A 27,276-nucleotide genomic window follows, 5' to 3' on the forward strand; every position below is an offset into this window, starting at 1 on the left:
CTCTTCATGTGAACATATTGTAGGCTTAAGTATCATCATTGAACCTTATGGATAAACTACTCACATGCACAGTGAAGCCAATGCATGTTCATTACACCCATATACTTACTGCATAAACGTAGCAGTCATCCATCCATTACAACTCCTGAAGCATTAGTTGAAAAAGGAAATCCATTTATCTCGTAGGGAATGAGACCCTTTATCCCCGTTCCTTGACTCCGTTTTATAGAGCATATTACGCGTACGAGATGGCATACTGATTGATGATACTGCGTGTAGCCTATGCTTGTATGACCTTTCGGCAGAGCTTTGGTGCTAAATTGGGTTGGGATGTTGATGATGTTGATACTTTTATAACCCTGCCGACTCAGCTGCGTGATTACCATGTGCATGATTGAATCTGAGGAACACACACACACACACACACACACACACACACACACACACACACACACACACACACACACACACACACACACACACACACACACACACACACACACACACACACACACACACACACACACACACACACACACACACTTGAAAATGAATGACAGTGGCATTGCTGTACGTAGTAATTACATTATATTTGATTCCTGTGCTGTATATATAATTTTGCATTGTACTGTCGCATTGCTTTACGTAATTCTTTCTTTGTGTATTCGATGATATTTTTTTTTATTCTTCTTCCATCACGTTCATCATCAGTCCCATTATCATCTCCATCATCATCATTGTTCTCACTCTCCCACCCCCCCTCTCTCCTCCTCCTCCTCCTCCTCCTCCTCCTCTACTCTCCCTTTCCCCCACAGACCCCCCGTCCTTCACCTATTTTCCTTTAAGTAACTTTTCACAGGTCACGTATTGTTCCTCTTCCTCATCTTTATATTAAAAACAGCCATCAATCCCTTCATACCGATAATGTTCTTTATTTTATTCTTGCTATCGCTGCACGACTTTATTAATCTCTGAAAGGACGTCCCAGGAAGAGTGGTTAACGAAGGCTGTATCTAAGCCTCTCCACTATGAAAAAAAAAATAATAATAAGTAAAGCAAAATGCGATTTGTATCCAGGCATGCAGGCTAACCACATCTGATTCTCACCTGTTTCGTAAATAACCGTGAGAAACCGGGCAGTTGCACTCACCTTCGTGTTGTTGATTTTAACGCCTTAGAAGTAGGATGACGTCTTTTGTAACTCGTTGTTGATACGCGTAGACGATGCCTTTTATATTATTTTGATCTTGGCGATCACCGGAGGATTTTGTTAAGCAAAGGAGAAACGCCTGATAGTGGATTGGTTGATCACAAGTTCCACCGACCCATTCATGAAGAAGACGTAGTTTCCGTTTCATTCTTGCTATCATCAGACGGTTTTCCTCAGCCTGGGAGAGACTTCGAATCATCATTATTCCTCGCACCGTGCAGTCTACCCATCGCTGAACAAAATTTGACAGAGGATAGCGAGAATCGCATTATTTATTTATTCATACTTCCTCCAGACGATTTTATTTTTCTTTCTGGAGACCTGAAGTAGTGATAGTGTTAATGTAGATTATACCGAGTCCTTTCAGTTTCAAAGGTGTCTCCTGAAGCTGCAAAAAATCGTTAAAGATAGCAAGAATACATTGATAAAATACGTAATCGGATGCAAGAGATTAAGAATATGAACTTACGCCTCAGTGTTACATTGGGGATCTTAATTATTTTTTCTGCATAATGTGCCCATTATTCTTCTGAACTTCCTATCTCCTGCTGTTTGACTTCCTTTGTTTCTCATAATTACTTTGAGAGAAACTGACGGCACATGGTAATTGTTGTGGATGTTAAACTTCTTGTGGTAGCCAGTACTTTATTGAATAAATGTCGTCATATATAATGCAGATTATCTAACAATGTCGCTACGAGAGGCCTCAGAGTGGAAAATGAATTGGCTTACGGTAACAAGAATATACTTTCTTTAATCGCGAAGGTAAATGGAAAACCCTTAAATCTGACGGCAGTGTTTGAAGCGCTTAAAGACAGAACGTATCTAGCCTTTCTTTCGTTTTAGACATCATTCGGTAATGTAGGGTACAGACAGGTCACATCCGATTATTATAGTTCGTCCATGAAATTACTGTAAGAAATTGGGGGTTTGTCGACACCATTGCGAACTCAGTATAAATAATACGACAGTAAGAAGGAATGTAATGCATTAAATGGCGTATGGCTTGGGTACACATTCCATATCTCATAACTGTACACACTCCGAGGCTTCCATGACTTCGGTAAAAAGTATCATGTGGCGTTAGCAGGAGAAGAATACTGGAGTCTTCCGGCCCATACAGAGTTAACCGAATTGTGTGTGTGTGTGTGTGTGTGTGTGTGTGTGTGTGTGTGTGTCTGTGAATAGGTTACAGTTGTAAAGCAAGAGGAAAAAATGATCGATTCAGTATTCCGTGTCCTATAGAAGTTAGTTAACCAGCTGTTCTGTGTTGTGTGGGTCGTATTTTCTTCGGTTTAGGGACACATTAGCAACTTTGTTATCTATATGTTTTGCTTATTACACTTTATTATTTCTGTGCATGTTATTTATATCATTGCACTGTGGATGTAGTATGCACAAATAATACTAAACATAGGCAGAAATAAATTAGTAAAGGAAGCACGAGAGAGTCTTCTGAGCCGGTGAGAAAGTGAGCCCATGATCCGTAATAATTATGAAGGTAAGGAAGCAAATGGGCTTATGGTTGGCCACTTTCCCAATGTTACCTAAGCAGCTGATTCTTACAGGTGGGGAAGGAAGGTCGACCACTCAGTTAGCAGCTTCCCACTACTGTTGCCAAGTTACTTTGTCGTTTAGATTACATAATACTGGTGGTTGATATGCAGAGTACTTCACAATCTCTAGGAGGAGGAAGGATCTAGGTGATGATGATGATGGTGGTGGTGGGGGAAAGGATCTGGACGATGATGGTGATGGAGGTGTTATTAATATGCAGTTGCTAATGGCTCTTTCATCTCTTATCGTTTGATTTTATAGTCATCCTATTAATTACTTAACCCTTTCTGTAAGTCATCTTTTATGTTGTTACGGGCTTAAAAGAAGTCTCCAATCTAGTCATCCAGCCTGAAAATCCTCCCAGGCTGAATAAAATCATGTGGTGGTAGCAGGGCAGTAAGGCAAAGACGTTATCACACTAAAAAGGCTAAATAACAAGAAGTGAAGTAAATTGTTTTGATGCGCAGGAAAAAAAAAAAAATTAAATCACGGAGCTCTGGAATCTATATGATCTCTTGCTGAAAAATGTGGATATTACAATATTCGCAGGCTGGTTCAGTTAGAGAGAGAGAGAGAGAGAGAGAGAGAGAGATGGGGGGAGATCAAGTGCAGATTAAGTAAACGGATATTCCTTAATGTAATTTTAAATTCTTTTTTCTTTTCATGTTATGTGGCATTAACCTTCTGTCTGGGTAACTTAACTTTTAAATATATATTTTCCAAGGGCACACTGTAACATTTTACTATTATTGTTCAGCGCACTCATTCATTGGTAAATATTAATGACATGTTATCGTATTTTATTATTTTAATTAGACATGGAAATGTTTGATGGTGGTTTCTACTAGTTTTTAAACCACTACACCACGTGATATGCACTTCATTGTTCTACTCAGAAATTTCCTGTATTGTTAAAACTAAAGACTAACAATAGCCTTTATCAGTTTCTTATTTGTTTATCATATCTACATAGATATGCATCGAATTTTGATTTTATTATTTAACATTTGCCTTAAAAATGTGTACTCAGTGAATCGCATATAGTTTTTGTTTTACCAGAAAAACAGTTCAGTTTATTGTTCATTGCTCAGTTACACATAACCTTCAGATGATATACCGGTGCACTCGTTCAATATTTACTGTACAGCGTGATAAACATTTGATTCTTCATTTATCTCTTTAACGTTTCTCTAATATACGTCTAGTGCACAGATAGCTTGTACTCGTTGAAATATAAAAAACTATTGCCTGCAGTACGAGGATATCTTACTGTATCATTGATTCCACTCGACTATATATTAAACTTTAGGTATTCGGCGGCATTTTTTTTTTTTTTTTTTTTATAAGCTGCCACCTACAGTAACTATATTATTTCCTGCTTTAGGATAGACTTTTCGAATTGGAAGGGTTAGATCAGCAGTCATTAATCCCTTCACCACCAGGGGATAGTTCTAAGCTAAATAAAATCGTCTTGTAGTAGCACGAATAATATTTAATCAACTTCACCGAGGTGTTGGGGGAAAAAAATGGTAATCAGGTGGACGGAGCAGAAAAACTTACCATTCTCGGTGTTCAGATATGTAAAGAAATTCTGATCTCGTCCTGTGGCCTTTATAATGAATCTTTCTCCCTTGAAGTTATCCCTGGTTTACCTTTACGGAGTAGTAAATTGTATGTAATAGGCCTATTTGTTTTGCTTGTGATGAAAACTTAAAGATTCCTTACAGTTTTCAAGGATCTTGATGGGGTTTCTGAATTAAACGTAAGGTCCAGTTTTTAGGGAGTCATAACGAAAGCCGGGGGGGGGGGGGATGGGAGTAGGATTCCAAGGGGGTATAGTTCATTTACTGTTTTTTTTTGTATTTGCAAACCGTTGTGTCTTTGTTCTGATGAGACGAAATTCCCTAACCCCATCCGCTCATATAATGGATTTAAATGTGATCAGATTTGGAGGGTTTAATTTGAGTAGTTACCAAAGACACATTCCTGATTCGTAACTGAGGCTCGTCGAATTTAATGCATACACGATTTACATTTTTATTCACATCATTTTATTCATTTCGGGGAATTTCTCTCAGTTCAAAGGCTAAGTTACTTTTCATCCTTTTCAACCCTATCACTACTGCAGTCTGTCTCTGCTGATCAAAATTTTCTTCGGTACATTCGATGTTGGACCCTACCTGATAAAAAGAATACGTCCAAAGAAGGTGAAAATGATCAGATGGTGTGGGTTTGCTTGCCCCAAAGTGAGCAAAACAGCATCAGTATACTCAAAGACAGAACAGATGCTCAGTGACAGTCAAACGACAGATCCTCCAAGCTTCTCTTTACAGTATAAGGCATTTACTTTCAGCCGGAGGACGTACTTTTTGATAGTCATACTGTCTCATGACAGTTTTATTAAACTCAAGGTAGACTTCGAACGGGGAGTGTTAAGCACAGACTTATCTCTTTCACTACCAAGTGACTCTCCTAACCTGATTGAAATTGTCTGGAAGTAGTAAGAAAACAAGTCTTAGAGGACTCGGGTAATCATAAAAACGCTGTCAGCTCTACAATTTTGTTGCCACCCTTCTCTCTCCTTTGGCAGAACTTGACCTTCACGTCCTTCTTATATGTCACACTGGCCTCCCTTCATCCCTTCCTGTTGTCATTCTTCTTACCCTTCATCCCTCACTGTCTGACTGCCGTCCGTCCAGCTTAGCAGTGTTTCTTCCTTCATGCCTCGCCTTATGTGTCTTCCTCCCTCTTACTTATTTTGCACCGTCCCTCCTCCATCCTCTCCCTAATACTCTGTTTGCCTCCCAGCTTCTCAGACTATCACCTTATCTGTCCCACACCCTACTCCCTCACTTTATACCTGCCTTGAAACCTCCACACAATACCTTATTCCTGCATTACTTCCCTCTTTCCCTCCCTCCCTCCCTCCCTCCCGTCTTATTTGCCAACTACCATGTTTGCCTCACCCTGGTGCTTCCTTCCTTTCATATTCCCCCTTGCTGCCTCCCTCCTTCCCACCTCCTTCGTTGCACCCTACCTACCATCCTACTTGCTTCATTCATAACTTCTCTCCCTCCCTTCGTCCTCCATCCCCTCTTCCTTCGACCTTGTCTCGCACTTTACTTACCTCGTTCCTTGTTCGCCTATCTACTTACCTTCTTGCCTACCTGCCTTCTTACCTCCCTGTCAGCCTCCCTTCGCCCAGCCATACCTGCATGTAAAGGGTGTGGTCAGTGCGTTTGCCCTCTGGCCTCACACACAGGATGTACACGCAGCCCCACCCTAGCCTGCTCTGTTTCCTACGTACCGCCATCCCCCGACTTCTTCCCCTACCCTGTTTCCTGCATATCCCCAGCCTCTCTTCCCCTACCCTGTTTCCTGCCAATTACCCCCCCTCCCTCTCACCCCTTGCCCTATTTCGTGTCACCACACTTATTCCCCGCCCCAGTTTTCTCCCACCCCCCTCTCGAATATAGGGTGTGTCCGCTGCTGTCTCAACCTACCCTGCCCTGTTTCCTGCCTAACCTCCACCCCTACCCCTGTTGCCTGTCACCCTTGCCCCCCCCTTCTCTCTCTCTCTCTCTCTCTCTCTCTCTCTCTCTCTCTCTCTCTCTCCCATAGCTGGTTACTTCCTCACTCTCCACTGTTTCTTGACACCTCTCTCGTCCCTTAACTTCCCCCCCCCCCTCCCTCCTCTCTCTTTTGCACTTTTTATCTCCCTCTCCATCATCATGACCACCTCTGTTTCCCAGTTCCCTCTTCTCCCCTGTCTGTATTCTGGCTTTGTCCACCTTCCCTCTTCTCTCGGTTCCCCTTTTCTCTCTTTTTCCTGTTTCTCTGTGCCCCTCTGTCTCACCTTTCTCCATCTCCTTCCCCGTGTCCTGTTTTCCCTATGTCCTGTTATCCTTTCCTATCGCCCCCCCTGTATATCCCGCACTGGTTTTCGACTCCTCCTCTCCCCCCCTCCTCCTTGCCTTCAGTATCTTCCTCCTCACATATAAGTAAATTGTTCTGTCTCCACTTATTTGTTTATTCGATATTGCTCACCACATATTGAAGTATGAGGAAGTGATGTATTTAGTAGTGCTGCAGTATGACCTCAGTAGTGATTGCAAAAGTTAAATTGTTTGGGCGGCGACCCTGTGTTGACAGCCGAACCCACTCAGGCATTTCCTTATGGGTGACTTTGACTCGTAAGTCTTAACGCTGATTACCATAGTTTTTCTCATAGTTACCTCAAGATACCTAGCATACATATTTACACAAGCTAACTTCTCTTCGACGACATTTCAATTAGTTTATTTATTTTATCTCCAACTGATTTTATTCAGCTAGTGAAGACTCCGAACTACAGGGGTTAGAAATAGCCTTTAATTTCTCCATTGGTGGAGTTCACTAAGTTGAATAAAAATCGTCTGATGGTAGCCTAACTGAAATGAAAAAAGTCTTCATGGTAGTGGAGGTAAATAACTAGTGAAAAACGAGGGTTGACGCATGTCTATTACATTCCTTTTCGTTAATTATATGCCTTTTCAGCGGTTACATTTTCGCAGACCTTCTCTTATTCAGATTCCGACCTTTCGGCCTTCCTTACCTTCTCCAATTATCCCCTATTCATATCTTTACCCAGTACTCTATTCTGACCTTGGAACACAATACCCTTCTCTCCATTCCTTCTACCCTCTCACCTCACTCCTTTATTCTCTCTCTTTAACTTCCTCTCCTCTTCTCTTTTCACTACACAAACACATTCTTCCCTCCTTCCCTCTACCGTTTCACACTTTCATCTCTCTCTCTCTCCCTCTTAGCTCCTTTTCTTCTTCTTTCCTTGTCTCACAACTTGAATACTGTATACCTGAACACATTCCCTTCCATGCCTCACCCTACCTTCAGCTGTCCGCGCAGATTTGACTTTTCTGCCCACTACTTTATTCCCCTATCCTCCTTTTCCCATTCCCCAACTTTAATTTCTTCCCCTCCCCCATACACACACACCATCTTCCCTTCCCCACCTCTACGTTTCACCTCACCGTATCATCCTATCTCTGATCTAAATTCATAGATACTCCACTCTTACACCTCAACACTTTCCCAAACCTTCTCTCTCGCTTCATTCTCGGATTCTTTATCTCTACTCCATCCCCTCATATCTCTTCTCCCCACAACGTTATATTCCACCACCTTCTTCCATTATGTCTTCATGAACCCACAACCTTCCTACCATACCCCGTGCCAGTCCCCCTCCTCTTCTGTCCCCACACCTCCCCAGTCCCACTCCACAGCACCGTACCCTTCAACCTCTCCCTGTACCGTACACCTTCCCTACCTGTACAGCTCCCTAACACCTCTACCTCATTCTCAGCCTACCCACCCCACCCCCACACTCCCTACCGGCACCACACCTCACCAACCTCACCTCATTTCCATGTGAGTGGAATATCTACCATAAAATCGCGAACTCATCACTGCATGACTGGCGAACAGTTTGAGGATTTGAAATTTCTTTAAAATAGTGTTCAGTTAGCTTCCAAAGACTTACCTATACAAGTCCTTGAAACACACTCGCTAACACCGTCACACCAATCCAAATAGGATAGTCTTGGTTGTGACTTCTGAGGTGGGTACGTCCTTTCTTGTTGAGTGGGAGGACTGTTGGGCCTTATGGAACTGAATAACTGTGCTTAAAATACGGTAGGTCCCATTCACCTCCCGTCCTCACACATGCATAGATTTCTGCAACCTTCAGTTCCCACACATTCCTTCACCCCTGCATATCTTACTTACTGCCAGTCACTTCACATTTCTTATCGTTGACCTTTTACCAGTACCAGTGTCTCCCACCATTGCACCCACCCCGCCGGGTGTTATTGTGCCTCAAATTATAGGCCTAATAATTCACTTCATTGGGTGAATAACTGTACAAGTGGGGCGGTATTGTTCCCTTTGTCTGTCGCAAAATATATACCGTCCCTCCGTATTGAGGATGACTTTTTTATATTCCACTCCATAATAATGGACTTTATCCAGTCCATTATTATGGACTGGATGAAGTATGAGTAGAGAACGTGTATGCAAGGACTGCACCTTTTTTTTTTTTTTTCTTGTACTTGGTTGTCGACAGAATGGACTTTATCCCACTTGCATTATGAGACATAATTTTGTCTGTGGATCATAAGTGGATCATAACACTGAGCATTATTTTTAGAGTTCTTTTGCTTTAGTGCTATCCTTTTCCTTTTTGTGGTTTCTTGTCACCTCGTGTATCGGCGGGATATAGGGTTAGGAGGATGATAATGTGCACTGGGTTGGACCGTAGGAATTAACATATCTGAAATCGATTTTGTTTTTACTATCCTGTGAACCCTCTTGATTATCATCTTTACCCCCTACGTGATTTTACTCGTATTTCCGTATACGGATTTCTTTTCCCAGTTCTATATTCCTTCCTTTCATTCGCTGTTCTGCCGTCCAGTTCATCCTTCATCTTTTTCCTTACCCAGTTGTCATGCAGTGATTCTTCTTTTCTTTTTTTCAAATATTTCTCCCTTCTATTTTCTCGTTCATCCTTCATTGTTTTTATTCCGTTTTGCCCTCTGTCCTCTAGGCCATCCATCATTGTTTCTCTACCCGGCACTTTTTTCTCCTACCCTCGTGTTTCTCATCCCAGTGTCTTCACTTCAGTGTCCATTTCCTGTTTTAATATCTCATGTACAATTTTCATTTCATCTTTATTTGTTTTACCATGTTGGGATTCTACCTTACCTCCTCTCTTAGGTGGAAATTAAGGCTTGGGATTATAATGATGATGATGATGATGATGATCATTACAGTGTAAATTTTCCTTGTGTCTTCACTACCTGTGTTTCCAAACTTCCATAACATCCTCGCCAAGTCTCTCCTAAGTTCTGGCTCCTCCCTAATGTGTCTGTCTGTGTCACATCTCTCTCACTCCTGCTTCCTCCCTTCTCTGTTGTCACTCTCACCTCCTTTTCCTCCCTCAAACCTCAAACTCCTAACCTCTAGCTCTCCTTCATCTTGTATTCTCACTCCTCATTGACTTCCTCACTCCTAATCATTTTCACCCTCACCTTCTCTCTCCTCACGTCCGTTTTCATTCATTCCAGTTTCCTTGCTCTTCTCGTTTGCCTCACCTGTGTCCCTGCTTACCTCCACCTCTCCTTCACCTTATGTTTCTCTCCCTTCGACTTCCCCTTTTCCTTCTGTCCTTCTCACGTTCCCTACTCCCTCACCTCTGTCCTCCTCATTCTATTACCTTATCACCATCTGTCCATATTTCATACCATTTTCTGTCCCTTTCACCCTCTGTGTCTCATTCGCCTTCTCCATTAACCTCTCCTTCTCTCTCCTCCCATATCTCTCCTCTCCTCCTTCATCCTCCCTCCCCTCCTTTTTCTGGCTTCCCTCCAGTCTGTTTTTGCTTACACTCTATCCCCCTCACTTCCTCCCACCCTTTTGTTCTCCTCCACGCCTGTATTTTTTCTGTTTTTCCCTGCCCTCTTCACTCGCCCCCTCTCCCGCTCACACTTCTCTCTCCTCCCATTCTTGTTTATCCCTCTAAGTCCCTTCCCCTCCCCACACCCTAGGCTCCCTTATCCAACACTTCTTCGTTTCTCCTACCTTTCTCACTCTTTATTGCCCCTACTCCCTGTCCCCCTCCCACTCCTTTATTCTCCTCACACTCATAGTTTTTGTCCCCCTCCCCCACCACACCTCACTCGACCACACCCTCACTGGCCAGACTGCACTGTAATAACTGTATGAGTGGCACGCCTGGGGACCCTGTCAGTACACACGTCACACCACTGACTACCACACCTTGACTGAAGACCATGATGAGGGTTGATTGGACCTTGTGAGTATATTGCAGGGGACTGGAATGTGACTTTGGCAGGGATGTTGATGGAGGATTTGTGCATGTATCTGTGTGTGTGTGTGTGTGTGTGTGTGTGTGTGTGTGTGTGTGTGTGTGTGTGTGTGTGTGTGTGTCTTTCGAAAACTTCAGAGTCTAATAAAATGATCTGGCGTAACAAGAAAAAGACGCCATGGCACAGAAGAGATCGATTGACATTTTTCTTACCAGAGGTCTCTTCTAATCTGAATAAAAGTTCGATCACATGGTGGCACTCTCCACTCCCCCCCCCCCACCAAAAAAAAAAAAAAATAGCCCTTCACTACCAGACGTCTCTCTCAAGGCAGGTGAAGCCGTCAAGCGGTAAAATAATAATAATGATGATAATAATAATAATAATAAATCGTGATTCTGAAGTGTGTCATCCATATATCGTTCTTATTAAAAATATGTTCCTGCCGATTCAAAATCATCTCACCAACACTGTAAAGGCTTTCGTACACGGAGTCAGTATGTCATTCTAATGCACAGTTAAACATTCATTCATCACACTGGCTTTTGAAATCTCTTGTAAGATCTGAACCACGTAAGAGTGAACAGTTTAATATTTCTTTTAGGTTGGAATTGGGGTTTGTTTTTTTGAAGAACATTTTTTTTCAAGTGTAACAACTCTGTCAAATTTCTGAGATCTGGCAGCGAAAGTTTCAGTTTTAAATGCGTCGTTATGAAAGATTTGTCTGCAGAGAAATGCGAAGAAAGGCTTTTGTTTTTGTAGTCCTTCCCTTTCACCTTTCTTTCTTTTTTCCATCTTTACTTTTTTTTCACTATCATTTCTCTCCTCCCATTTTGTTGTTAGTCTTGTTATTACTTGATTTTTGCCTTTTTTTTTTTCAATCTGGAGAGAAATGGGATGAGACTGTTGTTTTTATTTTCTCCTGTTTCTCTTTTTTTTTTTTTCTCCTCATCACCTCGTCTTCTTTTTTATCAAGTTTTGTGTTAGTCCTTCCATTGTTTTCGTTATTTTTCTCTTCCTTTTCTTGGTTGTGTTATTTTTTATTTTATTCTCTCCTTTTCAGCCCACTAATATTTTTCGCGATTTTTTTCTGCCCTTCACAATCTTCCTCTCTTTTCCTTTCTAGTTGCTTCTCATTGCTACGTACTTGTTCATCTCATTTTCCTTTCCTCTTCGTCTGCTTCCTCTTATTTCCCTCCCCATTCCTCATTTAACTCCATATTTACTCACCTCATTTTTTTTTTCCTCTCACGTCTCCTTCCTCTCTTTTCTTTTCTCGTTCCTTTAGTTTACTGATTTTTTTTCCCCTCCACCCTCTTCCTGTTCCCTCTTGCATCCTTTCACTTCTCACGCCCATTCATTAGTCACACAACCCACCGCCACCCACCACCCCCTCCTCATCCCACCCCCACCCTCACCCTCGAACGTAACAAATAACCAAGTGTGCGTTAACCTTGACCTTCTTCCCTGGTTAAAAGTCAGAGGTTAAGTGAGTAAACCATTGTGTCGAACAGGGGGAAGTAGTAGTTAAAACAGGTAGTTAACATTCATTTAGGAAGCCAATTATCTCTGTGAACTCATTATTTGACGTTCTGGTATTTCGTGAACATTGGTGCAGTTTTAGTATTTTGGTCTCTCTCTCTCTCTCTCTCTCTCTCTCTCTCTCTCTCTCTCTCTCTCTCTCACACACACACACACACACACACACACACACACACACACACACACACACACACACACACACACACACACACACACACACACACACACACTTGCATCCCTACGTGCACGGTTTTAATACTATTAGACATACAGGCAGATAGATAGATAACGTAAACACAGATACCATTATATAGCTTGGTCACCAATATGTGTAAATCAGCAGTGTATGATCTCACGTTTATGATCTCACCAGGAAAGTTCACTGGGTCAAGAGCACGTGACACAAGAGGGACTGGTGATTAGATGGAGGGCGTGGACATAATCTCTTACACCCCTCAGCCCGGTCACCTCATTCTCGCTGTATTCTTCCTATCTCCACACGATTTCATGATTTTTAGGGGATGCTTTTCGGACTGAAAGGGGTTTAATATGGTCTGAATTAAACCCTTTGCTGCCTGATTTTTCTTTTCAAGTTGAGTAAAATCGTCTGGAGGTAGCATTGATAAAGAATATATTACGTTATCCTAGTGAAGGGGTTAAGTACTCATAATTCTTGCTATCAGAGATTCTTCATGTTACAGTACAGCATCATTAGAAATTTTACAATTTTCCCTCTCAGTGTACACACGAGTACAAGAGAAAATATACTGCTAGGGATGACGTGATAGTGCTTTAACTTTTTCTTGTGTTGCTTTAATAGGTCATCAGTTTCATAGCCTGGTACTGTAGCAATACTATTTTGTTTTAACCGTTTATTACAGTGACATCTTTCTCAGTATGTTTTTGCTACCTCAAGGCAGTTTTACTCAGCTTAAAAGAGTCCCCCTCATAGAAAAACGAATCAGTGAAGGATGTATCTAATCCCGCCAGCTCGAATAGTATCTCCAGAGTTGCTTACAGTGGAATTAAAATAACGAGAATAAAGCAATAAAGGCATCCTTAGCCTGAAATGGTCAATCTTTATGTATACAGAAGTGGTCTTTATATTCCTTGAATAACCCGTCTTGACAGTAGTCCCGTTGCTTCCAAGAAACTTAATATACAGGTAGCCAATAGTTTCCTTTACGTAAATGGAAATGTGTCTCAAGGATTAAATGCAGTATGATTATGTCGATTTTATTTTGTTTTATTTACGAACCATTTTTATGTGTTTAGTTAGATGTTATTTATTGTATATATATATATATATATATATATATATATATATATATATATAGAGAGAGAGAGAGAGAGAGAGAGAGAGAGAGAGAGAGAGATTAGATTAGATTGATAGATATTTATTTATTTATTTATTTATATATGGCTACTAATATTTTGCCAGCCTTTAGGTACTATATACCTTTGTCATCTCTTACTAATGTACTATCATTGGCTTGGGAATACCACTTGCCGCCATTAGAATTTTAATGAATGGATAAATGGATGTATATGTCCGAAGTAAATGGATGGATGGATGGAAGCACTGTGCGGTCGACTGCCACACACTTTCATGGGAGAGCAGCTTTACTTGACACGCTCAGGTTATATTTTATGGGTGGGCATGAGAGTAAGTATCCTAAGTAACGGTAACAGCCAGGTAATACCCAGTCCCATTCCACTTCAGGGCCTAGGGAGGCCAAGGCTAGGCTCTCCTGGCAGGATTTTACATGACAAACAGTAAACACGTCGATTTTTTCTACCATTGCACTTTTCCCTGTTTACTCATTGCACAGGTGATGTGGGTGGTGGACATTTGTCAGCATCATAAGCAACCTTCTTTTTCTTTCTCTGCAGATGAGGTTGCGAGGCGAGAGGCAGGGTCTGGTGGTGAGAAGCGTGTGGTGTGCTACTACACCAACTGGTCTGTGTACCGGAAGAGCCTGGCCAAGTACACCCCCCAGAACATCAACCCATACCTCTGCACCCATCTCGTGTACGCCTTTGGAGGCCTCACGGACGAGTTCGAAGTAGGCCCCTTCGACTCATACCAGGATCTTGAACAAGGTAATTAGAGTGTAAGCATTGTGTCTTTGATCTAAACTTACTAGACTCGTCTGGTGGTTGCAGGTAAGTAAATCAATGATGGAATAAAGTAAATCAATGAATGAATAAGTGAATAATTAAACATTTGAATAAATAACAGTACTTCATACAAAAAATTTGGAGATGTTTAAGATAAAGCCATTCGATTCCTACCAGGATATTGAACAAGGTAAGATTTCTCTAACTTAGGGTCGTATTAAGTGGCTTAGGAAATTTCGTAGCACCTCTTCCCTAGTGATTTATTCTGCACCTCACACCTTAGTATCCTCGTGTGTTAATAATGCAGACTGTGTTGGCTTATGACGATAGGAATAACTCTCACAAAAATATTAAGGTGCAATAAGCAAAATAAATCGCTAAGGAATAGGTGGTGTGGAACCTATACAGTACACTGCCCTGCTTAACCCTCACACCGCCCCAGTTCCCTCAAACTGACCCAGTTAACCCTCACACTGCCCTGCTTAACCTCCACACTGCCCTAGTTAACCCCCACACTGCCCTAGTTTAAACCTTTTCCTCCAGATATTAATTCCCAGCCCACACACCCAGTACATGCCTCTACCCAGTCCCCACAGAACACCCACACCTGGTGCTTACTCCTGCTTTAGATGGGTACGCCAGATTCAGCAGGATGAAGCAGTACAAAAAGAATAGGATGACACATACTACCCAAAACCGCAAATATTTATCACACCTGAACACCACTACAACTACCTACACCCCACCCACATCTACACAGCACCAGACCATATCAACACACCACTCTACACCACCACTTACACCCCCTACACACCTGTCCCTTACCACCACTTACATCCCCTGCACACCTGCTCTATACCACCAGTTACACCTCTTAAACACCTGCTTGCCCGTACCTACATTCACTAACACAATTTTGCCATTCTCTCACCCACCCACCCCCTGTTTCTACCCGCATTATCGTTTTCTGCAGGCGGGTACGCCAAATTCAACGGGCTAAAACAGTACAACAAAGGCCTCAAAACTCTTCTGGCCATTGGTGGTTGGAACGAAGGCTCGGGTCGGTTCAGTGAGCTCGTATCCCTTCCCGAGTACCGCAAGACCTTCATCATCTCCGCCATCAAGCACCTTCGCCGCTACAACTTTGACGGACTGGATCTCGACTGGGAGTATCCGGCCTCCAGGGACGGGTCAGCGCCAGAGGATAAGGAGAACTATGCCAAGCTGGTGTCTGTGAGTATCTGGATTATTGTTTTGTATGTGTGTATGTTTTTTTTTATAGGTTAAGCCTTATATTGTTCCTGTATTGTATGTTTTTTTTTCTTTTTATGTATGAGTACTTTTCTGTATTGTACTGGTTTGGTATTGAATTCAGTTGTCCCGTCAAGCATGTGTCGTAAGGAATGCTGTGAAAATAGTCAGATTTGCACAAAAAACTATTACTAGAAAAGTGTCTGGTGTTGAGCAGAATCAGACAAAACCATTCCAGAAATCGTGTGTGTGTGTGTGTGTGTGTGTGTGTGTGTGTGTTCTATATGTATAAATGTCTGTGCTACGCATGCGCGCGCGAAATGTCAGCTACGCCTGGTCGCACCAGCATGTATGTATTCTAATCTGGTTTTATTTGCTTGTGGGCGGTGTGAATAATTATTGGACCTTCCTGTATCATATCCATTTCAACACACACACACACACACACACACACACACACACACACACACACACACACACACACAAAGCGTCCAAATATAGACAAACATTCAGTACAAAAACAGGGCCCCTATGAAGCCTTTCACTGCCACATGACAGTCTGGTGACACTGTATACTGTCACTTGTACTGATTAAACAGGACGAGGTGTGAAAGACAGAGAAAGGTTAACACAAATGGTAGCTGTTAAGGAAGAGAAGAGAAGATTCGAGAAAAGGAGAGGGTGAGTGTGTGAAAGAGTGAAGGAAGTAGGGAAGGGGGGACTCAAGATTAAATAGGAACGCACTTAAGCATGTGAATCAAGGAAGGACAGCAGGGAGGAAAGGCCGGAAAAATCAGCATAATATAGTTGAAAGAAAGGCTTCATCAAAAATGATTGTTGAGGAAGTAATTTTAGTGAAGAGCTGGAAGAAAAGAAGGAAAGAGGAAAAGAAAACAAAACTACAATAATGTATGAGGTAGAGAGAGGGGGGGGGATGTCAATGAAGGGTTGGAAGGAAGAAGACTAAAAATATACTGTGTAATAAAAGATACGATAATGAAGATTGCTGAGGAGACAGAGAAAGTAGCAACTGAATCCAGGAAGGGGTAGAGGTCAGTAGCATTGGCTGTACCGTGAAAGAGGAAGAGGGAGAAAAGTGGAAAGTGGTAGCTAGGGAGGGTTGAAGGTGGACAGGAAGACGGGTGAGGCAAGTAAGGAAGGAGGTAGGGATGACTGGTAGGTAGGTAGGTATGTGAGAGGAAGAGGCAAGTGAGGAAGGAGGTAGGTAGGTAGGTAGTTGGGTACGTAGGTGTATATATAAGTACTGTATAGGTATAAGTTTGCAAGGGAAGATAGGTGAAAACGAAGAAGTTAAACCAATTAGAAAGTGAAAGCAGGAATGTAATGGAGGTAGGAATGGTTGTTAGGTAGGCAGGTAAGAAAGATGTTTAAGCACGTAGGTAAATATAAGTAAAGGTTTAAGTCTGCCAGGGAGGGTAGGTGAGAGTGAAGAAACTAGGTGTTGAAAGTGAAAGGAAGGGGGTAATGTTGGTAGGTAAGTGGGTAGGTAGGAGACCGTTTGAAAGGGAAGGTAGATAGGTAAGTTTGGAAACCTGCCTTAAGGTGAGCAAGGCAGAATCATGTAATGAAAGGGTTGAGAGATAAATATAGTAAAATAGCTTGGGAGAGTAAATACATAAGGACAGATGGAAAGATCTAGGAAAGTCAATGGGTGAAGGCAACTTAGAAAAAAAAAAAAGTAGATACGAAAAAATTTGATTGGGAAGGTAAAGGAAAATGAAGAAGAAACAGGTATATAAGGAAGAGGGAAGTTAGTTGGAGACGAAGAAAATGGAAGGATTGAGAAAATAGAGAGAGAGAGAGAGAAAGCAGTGGTCCAGCTATTGCAAAACGCGACTTACATCACAGTTCACTCACTGTCACCTCACCTCCTTCCTTCCTTCCTTCCTTCCCCAACATTTCTTATGACTTCCCTCATCACCGCATTTATTCAGTTTTATACAGGTATTCTTGCGTCTTCCATCTTCCATCTCTCAGCATCACTTCCCTATTTACTGTAATCCCGTGTTATTCCTTATTGTCTTCACCTGTCTTTCCTTTCTCACTCTGTTTCCATTTCCTTATTACCGTCCCTCCTTCCTTATGCCAAAGTTCAGTGTGATTTTGTTTTTTATTTCGTTTCACTTCTCTGTTGGCTTCCTTCCTTTCTTCTGTTTACGACACCCTTCTTTCCTTCGTTCCTTGTCAACCAGCCTTCGTCTCTTTCTGTCCAAACATCTTTCTTTACACGCCTCTTTCCTTCTCTCTTCCTTCCTTCTTCCCTTTGTTCTATTTACGTCGTCCTTCTTTCTTTCCTTCCTTGTCGACCAGCCTTCCTTTCTTCCTGTCCTTCCATCTTTCTTAACACGCACCTTTCCTTCTCCCTTCCTTCCTTCCTTCCTCCATCAGAGCCACCCGTCTTTCGTCCCTTCCTTCCTTCCACCTACGCGACAACAAATTGTGTAATACGTATTTTTATTTGAAGTATGTCGGTGCATAAAAGTGGGAGTGTTCGAATATTTTTCTGGATATTTTTGCATATTACGTGTGTGAATGGAGAGAGGGAGAGAGAGAGAGAGAGAAAGAGAGAAGGGGGGGGGGATTGGAGGAATGTGTGAGTGGAGTGATAACTGGAAATGATTGTTCTTACAACCATTGATAGTATATTGAGAGAGAGAGAGTACGCGTGTGTGTGTATGTGTGTCTGTCTGTCAAGAGGTGAATTAGTATGTGCCTGTAATAGATTATGGGAACCCCTAGAGGGTTTATTGCAACATTAAGGAGGCCCCGGTATGAACGTTGCTAGAACACACTCTTTGCTTAATCCTCTTTTTCCACTGACGTCTTCATCCTTCATTTATATTATTTTTACTTGTTTTGTGTGCTGTCTTTAGCGCTAGTTTCTTTGTTATCTACTTTCAATATTATTATTATTATTATTGACCTTTTCTCCTCCCCCTCCCCCTCATCATCATCATCATCGTTATCATCCTTATTCTTCTTCGTATTCTTATATAATCACTGCTTGCAATCACTGAATTCTCCACCGCTTGTATGATCCTCTCATTTAATTTTTTATATTTATTATCATTAATATTATTATTATTATTATTATTATTATTATGCTTTCATTTGAGCTACTTCGTCTTCACTGCTTTGTTCTGCGCCTTTCTGATGTACCTGCACTGCATTTCCTTGGTCTTTTCTTCTCAACTCTTGAGCTCTTCTCTGCTATACTGTACCGAGCTTTACATTACACCGCTCTACCCTTCTTTGCTCTGCCCTACGGTAATCTTCTCCATTCTGCCTTGCTGTACACGGTTTACTACTACTAATTCTCTTTTCTTATATTCTGCACATTTCAGCCTTTGTTGCCCCATTTACTCTAACCGTGACTATTAGAGAGAGAGGGGGGGAGGGGGTAAGGAATTAACTAAACTATGGGAGTACAGTTAGGGAAAGTGAGACAGGAAACAGAGGGGAAAAAATGGCCGTAAAATTATTCCCACTTTTCCGCACTTTAACACGATTCACTTTCATTCTCTCTCTCTCTCTCTCTCTCTCTCTCTCTCTCTCTCTCTCTCTCTCTCTATATATATATATATATATATATATATACACAGTATATATGTATGTATGTATGAGACAGACATTGACACCGCAGTTATGACAACAATACTGTTTTCGGTTAAAATTTTAGAGTGTCAAAAGTATAACCCCAGCCCATAATCTGAAAATTTAAACCTATATACCAGGATGTTTAGAGGGCATCTTAACTTTCCATGTTTAAATGTGACGTCATGGTTTGCACACTTTCCCGCCACCTGTTGGTAGCCGCCAAAATCAAACATGGTTGCCCTCATTTCACTCGATGTATCCATTTTTCCACTGTTATGATGCACGTTTTATGATTTGTATAGTTGTATATATTTTAACCTTTACTGTTTGTGTATATATTATGACCTATATTGTTTGTATATATTGACTCCTGGTTATAGAAATGTGCCTGTACTCTCCCGGCTAATAATACAAGGTAGAAGTCAAACGTACCTGCTGTTGGGAAGCTGCTTTATTTCACACAGCCTCTTTTTTCATGACTGTTTTGAAGAAGATCGTCACTATCATTATCATATCGTAAGTTATTGAATGTAATTATTTAGCAGTATGTTTAGGTATTTCATATAGAAATAAATTTTGTACTTCCTAAGTCCGATAAAATACTTTTGTGCTGCCGTGACATTTTGTTGGACTAATTATACCCTGTTAACCTCAAGACACTTGCGTCCTGGGATTGCGCCAGCGATCTTAAGATAGTGCTTGGTTACCTCAAGATTTAACAGAGAGAGAGGGGGGGGGAAGGGGGGAGAATTTCACAAGTGTTAACAGACGAGAAATAAGAAGAAATGAAGAGTGGAGGCATATGAAAAATGAAGATAGCCTGAAAGGAAACACGTGAGGGAGAGTGGCACCTACAAATTGTATAAAATCGATGGTGAAGGGAAGATGGAGGCAGACGAAGGTTAGGGAGACGAGAGAGTGATACGGATGACCCATAAAATCATGTTACAGTCGAGCATCCTGAACAATACCACCTGAACTTTCTCCCTCGGTTCTTTTACTTTCTTCTTCTCCCTCTGCACCACTCTGCTCTCTTTGCTTCGTTTTGCTCAACTTTACTTAGCTCTTCCCTTCCCTCGTCTCTCTCTCTCTCTCTCTCTCTCTCTCTCTCTCTCTCTCTCTCTCTCTCTCTCTCTCTCTCTCTCTCTGTGCGTGTGTGTGTGTGTGTGTGTGTGTGTGTGTGACCTTAATATTTACGCTGCCAGGTTTCTCGCCAAACCAGTCAGTCTGTTTATGTCAGGCTTTCTTACTTCCCGTCTGTCATAATATTTTTTCAATATTTTTTTCGCTGGATTTTGGTACTTGTGATGCGATGCTGATTGATCTACCTTTACAACCATACCAAAATATTCCTCCATTTTTCGGTTACGTGCCATCTTTCAACAGTTCATAAAAATTAATATGCTAATGATTGCAGTTTATTTGACAGAAGATGGAAGGGAAGTTATTTTGAATGAGACAGGATAATCAGACAACGAAAGTGATACCGAGAGTGTAAGAGGAGTCGGGAATGGAAGAGTTGGCGAGATCTGAGTGAGTGAGTGAGAGTGGTGGGAGGACTGTATGTTAACTGGAGCGGAAGGTCGCCCAGTCACTCACTCCCACAGTCAGTTGGTGTTCCAGCCAGTTATACTCTTTTCACTTTAACTTGGCCTACAATTAACATCTTAGTATCCTGTAACAGTAGATGAATACTAGGTTATGGTTGTAGTCACGAAGAATTGCTGCAGATAGGATGTAGAGCCGAAGCATTGTCATCTGTCACTGAGCTGCTTGAAATAAGCAGCAAAGGGACGAAAATCTGGGTCAGGTTAAGATGAAAGTACTATAGTCTGTGCGTTGGTTGGTTGCCTAGTTTGTGACGGGCAGGTGAAGTTTTGTTTAGTTAGGGAGACCCTCAGGACGTCACTTTTGTTATACTCTTTATCTCGGCGGTTTTATTCAGCTTAGGGAAGATCTCAAAATAGTGGGGTTAGATATTGCATTCATCAACCCTTTCGCTACTAGGCCTGAATAAAATCGACTTAATATAGCAAAAATATAATGTAAAAGACGCCACCATAATATAGGGCTAAGTATGCTAGTCATATTGCCATGCAGTAAACTAATTGATCAGTTAGTATCAGTGGAAAAGCTTGTCAGTCAGGCTGTTCTAGGTTTGTCATTGGTATCATCATCATTATCATCATAACCCCTTTTTGACCTAAGGATGGGACGAGGTTGGATCCAGAAAACAAGGAAGGAGAAGGTGCGAAAGTGGGAGAATTATTAGTCATGTTAATTAGTTTGTCAGTCACTGGGTATGCTCTGTTGGTTACTTAATGGGTAACAGTAAGTTTCGATAAATCAGTTAAGATTTTCCGTCTTGGAGTCTGTCAGGAAGTTGGTTTGTTAGTGAGTGCTTGATAAATTGTGATGTTAGTTAGCGTTGTCAGTATCAGTATGTTTGTTGCTCTGCTAATACCATTCAGTTGACAGGTTTTAGTCAGTTACGAAATTTTCATCATAGTTTAAGAAAACTGATTGATTACTGGCAGTCAGCTGATAAGAATGTCAGTCAAGTGTATTTCCTACACTATGAAAAGCCTCTCGTCACCTTAAAATAAAAGAAAAAAATGGTGGACCAAGAATAAACTGTGAAAGACGTCATCGCACTGAAATTATTAGTGGAGAATAATTCACACCTTCACGATTAGAGGAAGGTTCTCTCGGAAGTTCCTAATCATCTCGGAAGTCACCTGGTAAGTTATTCGTTTACCTCAGGCATAATTTTTACTGTATTCGTTTTACTTCATCCATTTAAGCTTGGCCTAAAATCACCATCTCCATCTCGAAGGCCATGCTGCAACAAAGGACTTACACTAGTATAATGCGCAGGTCACGAAAAAGTGTTATGAAAAAAAAAAAAAAAAATGATCGATAGTATTGCCTTGTTCTGCCATTGAGCTGAGGAAAATAACTTGCAAAATTGCGAATATCGCCGCCAAGCTAAGGTGGACGAACATGTCATCACGGAAGTCTGTCAGATTTTGAATCGTTCAGGCAACACTCGTATATATTACGGTAATATTCCCTGGTTATAGTATTTTATGTAATTCAGAGTTTATTTATCAGAGATCTTTACCACTTTTGGATGTGCTTATAGTAGGATTCCAGGATGCGCCCATAGTTGTATACGCTTATTAGCTGTCGTTTTGTTAATCGCATTTTTTCCAGTTTCATACTTGCATGGGTATGAAGTGTTTGGTCCCTGTATGAGGGAAATCAGAGAAAAAATAAGCAATGTAATGCACGACGTATGCATAAAGTTTGTAAATACGGAACCTGGAACCTCTCACTCTTCTTGGAGGCTGGGTATTCTCGTGCACTCATGAGGCTCCTTAGGCTCCCTACAATGTCTCCCTTTAAGATTAGTTTAACGTACTGTACAGTGAAATAAATATCTCCCCAAGATTTGACCAATATGTAGTCGGAGTGTTGAACCATCTGAAACACGAAGTGATTTTCATTGTTTTGTTATGAATTTTATCAAGACGGAAGTGGGAAGATAATTGTTTCTGACCGTTCCTTCGCATTCATTCGTGCCGGTAACTTTATTGTACTGAATTAAATTTGTAAGGGTGAGGTGCTAGGGAGACATATAAGCCCACGAGAATATTTCCCCCCCCCCAACCTCCAAGTTACCCTGCGTAGCTAGCGAAAAAAAAAAAATACATATATATACAGACCAAAAGAAACTGCTTTTTGTAATAACGAGATGACATATAACTTCGTGAATTGCACTTTTGATTACAATATCGGAATGGATTACCAGATTAAAAAAGGAAAAAAAAAAAAAAAGATATATTGTAGATGCGTTCGCGATCCAGAGGTGGCAGGAAAAAAAAAATGCCAGTTTGAGTTTGGTATCTTCCAGCAAATATATATTAATAAAGATATGTGTATGTATATGTAAATCAGTGACCGGTAATAAAAGGCGTCATAACCATTCTTGAACACTGTTAGTACATATCCCTACACAATAGTTCGCTTCATAATCTTACAATAATAGGAACAGTTTATGGGCTTGCATGACAGGGTCAGTACTTTCAAAATATCAAGGTAGTCAGGTTTTCAGTCATTCAGTCATCCACATTTACACATTCCAGATTAAGTTGTTTTTTGCAGCAGCCAGTTATCTAATGTACGTCACTGTGAAGCACGGGACTGCCGGCATTGTTGCGAAAGTGAAAATATCAAGAGCCTTCAACACGCCTCGCTCACGTGGGCCCCAGGAATGTCGGAGGCTCGGCTGCGGTTCCCTGCGATAGATGGAGTCATGATAGTTGAAAAATGAGTCTGCCACGAAAACATCATCCTAGCTTGTTTCCTGTGTGACTTTTTGTTTTATCCATTCTGTGATGGTCAGCAGCCCTCCGCGCAACATACAGTGTCATACTCTTCACGTTACCAATGAATATGTGCTAAGATTGTCTCATTCAGGACTGGAGTGATGGTGTTAGCAGGGCTGTTGTAATGACGGCGGTGGGCCAGTGGAAGATCAGTTAAGACTTCTAGCAATATTCAGTTCTCCAAATTGTTCCTTTCTCCAACCTGGTATTGATTGCGCGTCCTTGCAGACAGTAGACCACTTTTTTTTTTTCTTTTCCACCAGAACACTACATCCCCCTCGTTTAATCTGCAGAATATCCGGTCTTGCTGTGTTTTACCTGGTCCTGGATTCTGTGAGGAGTGGCTTCGATAAAAGTATCAGTAACGAACCTTGCCTCCCACAACACATTACCTTCCCTCATTAACACTGCAGTTGTTGGCCTACCTCGTCTCTGGTCTGCTTCTTCACCATTGACCCCAGCAGCTACAGTGTTTGGTACTTGAGTGGGCCTATGACACATCTCTTCCATTACGAAATACCCGTTCAGTCTGCGTAATATCTGACTTATCGCAAGAAGAAACCACGGCAAAAGGATCTCCTGGTAATTCTGCTCCAGCTCATTAACACCACCGTCATAAACTAGCTTACCTTGTACTTGGTTTGCCTTTCCTCCAGCCACCCCAGCATTTCTAAGTGGAAATTACGATGCTGCTCGTAGTAACTGGAGTGAACAGCTTCCTTTTCTCACACATTTAGAATAAGTTACCAGTATAGTTAGTTTACTCAAGTCGGTAAGCTAATTTAATGTCAATAGTCATCCATTAATTATACTTCTTGTGTATTTCTGTATGTATTGAAAAATGTGTATATGTTATACTGTCCCGGTGTAATTTTAACACATCTTTTAATATATGGAATATAGTACAGCACCAAAGGTAAATGCCAGTATGACATATCAACGGATTGAATTGTGTAGTTAATACAGTACTTCAATTCAAGTTTCATTTATCACTGTGCGGCGATGTCATGGAAAGGATCACCTACAATAAACACTGCAAGAGATAATATTATTGTGTGCGATGGCAAGGGCTGCATTGTTTAGTTAGGAATGTGCCGTACGTAGCGTTAGGTACGAATGCAGTACATCGTGTTAGTGGCTTGAAGCGAAAAGTAACAATACTACCGATTGTTATGCACAAGTAATTGCAGTGTTTTGTTAGGAATGAGCCCTTACGTAAGAATACTGCTGCTCTTGTTTTGCAAGGCTCATTAATGCGAACTGTTACGTAGAAGTGTTTAGTAGCATTGTTTTGTTATGCCGTGCATTGAGTTAAATCTTACACTAGATGATGTGGGAAAAGGCTACGTTGCTGCTTTGTGATGCAAATTATATCATCTAAAGAAGCGGTAATCAGTCCATTGTCTTAGTCTAGCATTCGGTGATTAACCCTTTCACTGCGAACACAGTGAAATCGTTCAGGTTCTAGCAAAAACAAAATATAAAAGATTGCATCGTACTGAAGTGTTAAGTGGGGATTGGGTCTGTGCCTTCGACTGCGAGAAGTCAGTAAAATCTGATGATAGCAAAAATAAAAACGCCAGCGTACTGAGGGGTTAATGGTGATTTATGTAACCCCGTCATTACGAAAGACCTTCTCCAAACTGAGTATGATTATCTGGAAATGGTCAGTAGGGCAGCAACAGGAACAGAAAATTTTCATTGTTCCGAAAGGGTTAGTGGAGCTACGAGGGGTACTTAAGCTGAATGGAATCTTGTGGCCGTTGTTGGAATAAAAACACATAAGACGTCATCACATGGGGTGGTTAAAAAGGCAGCTGGTTATCCTTGGCATCTCGCAAACTGCGCCTTCAAGTGTATTTGCAGAAGTGGGTGTTGGGTTGAGGTAGGAGGAACTTGGAGGAAGGGGACCTGTACATTGCATTTAACGGTACACACTCACCACTACCATGAATGTGTGGGAAGTTTTTGATGGCGTTTACAGTTGGATAAACGTAAGTGTAAAATCGATGAGCACCGGACTCCTTTACACTAAGATAAAGCTAACTTTACATACTTAGCTAAGATCGTGACACTTACATATTTACTCTCTCTTTAACTAAGACCGTGACACATATTTACTCTCTCTCTCTCTCTCTCTCTCCACACACACACACACACACACACACACACACACACACACACACACACACACACACACACACACACACACACACACACACACGCTTACTCTTCCCGCCTCCTGCTGCACACAGACTTTTCTAACACTCTTCAACATCCCATAAAAATGACGGATTACCTTCTTCATTACAGGAGGTCATTCACAAGCACTATAAAATCTCTGTAGGTAGCATGCATAAACAATAGCTCTTGCATAGTAACTTGATCGAGGTTTTTGTTCTTTTGCAGCTAAAGTCACGTAGCCCAGTAAAAAAAAAAAATCAGTGCTATGGCTTCACACCCATTCAATAAACCATTCTTTGAGACTAGTTTCACATTTTAGTGTTAATCTGTTGTTTTAAGTCAACATAAAATAACGAAGAGATGTCAGTTTTATACTAATTTAGCATGTAAACGTATAAAGATGACATCATCGTTGGGAACGGGATGCGGTAACTTAGTACCGTTTATGGAAATTGATTTGAGGAGCGTCAGGCAATACTGAGGAGAGTGATGATTATGAGGAAGATGATGGGGAGGCGCCAGAGGGGTTTCGTCACTTCCCTGGCCCGCCGCTATATGGCCTTCACAGCACAAGGACGACATTCTTTTGTTTTGTTTTTTTGTTTCGGTTTTTCACAGTGACCGCTAGCACATTACAGTTGTGGTCAGTATTTCCTGTACACCGCTTGAAACCTAGAGATCTTGCCAAAGTAGTCCTAAAATGACTTGGACGTGTAAGGAAATTTTTACTATGAATGTACGGTTGCTGTTATTATTTCCTGTACCAACACCGCGTCGAAACCTTAAGTCGTCTTTCTGAGATGGTCAGTAAGAGGGCTAGAAACTCGCTTAATTAATGTACTATTGCGGTTAGTTTATCCTGTATACCGTGTCGAACCTGTAGAGAGCCTGATAAGCTATTCGGAATTAATGGAATGTACTTTGTGGGAATCCTGGTTTATCATTTCGTAGCAGCAGAAAGTAAAGGAATTGTTGAGTAAGACGGAATCTTCCTAGTTTTCCTTAACAGTGGCCAAGTAGAGCTGGACGAGATAATAGAATATTGGTTTTATTCATTGTTTTTTATATTATTTTACTTTTTAGGGAGAGTGGAGAACTAGTTAATTATATTGTGAGTGTGAAGTAATTGCTTAGCTCGCTCAGTACCATGACATGAAAGGAGTTTATTAACTATATCCCAGTTAGTGATGTACAGTAGTTAGTTTACCTTGAGGTAGATACAACTACCCTAATATATGGCATGTAGAAAGGTAGTAAGTACGATTGAGAAGAATACGCAGCATCAGATCGTAAAACACACATTCTTTGAGGAAGATGGACATTTAAAAATAAGAGATCCCCAAGAGATGTAGAGTTGAGATGAGAAATGTAAAAGGAGAGAGTGTGTGCTTTCCTTTATCAATTAGAAATGTTACTCCATGCTTGTGACTGTCCCCTGCCCAAAAAATACTGCCCCGATGCCTGTTCCTTCTCCTGAAATTTATCTTCTCAGCGTTTACTGCCTCCTCTGTCCCAATCC

General features: G+C 41.3%; 1 protein-coding gene across 1 annotated transcript in view; it reads left to right on the forward strand.

Moving 5' to 3' along the window:
* Cht6 (Chitinase 6) overlaps window positions 1-27,276 on the forward strand; it is a 204,870-nt gene that overhangs the window by 76,388 nt on the left and 101,206 nt on the right. Inside the window, exons 3-4 of the mRNA XM_080267986.1 lie at window positions 14,086-14,295; window positions 15,287-15,546. Coding sequence (XP_080124112.1) covers window positions 14,086-14,295; window positions 15,287-15,546 — 470 coding nt within the window. The remainder of the gene's footprint in view (window positions 1-14,085; window positions 14,296-15,286; window positions 15,547-27,276) is intronic.

Source organism: Coenobita brevimanus, chromosome 26 (genome assembly GCF_032717465.1).
Source record: "Coenobita brevimanus isolate Jiangsu-jjx chromosome 26, ASM3271746v2, whole genome shotgun sequence".
Lineage (NCBI taxonomy): Eukaryota > Metazoa > Arthropoda > Malacostraca > Decapoda > Coenobitidae > Coenobita > Coenobita brevimanus.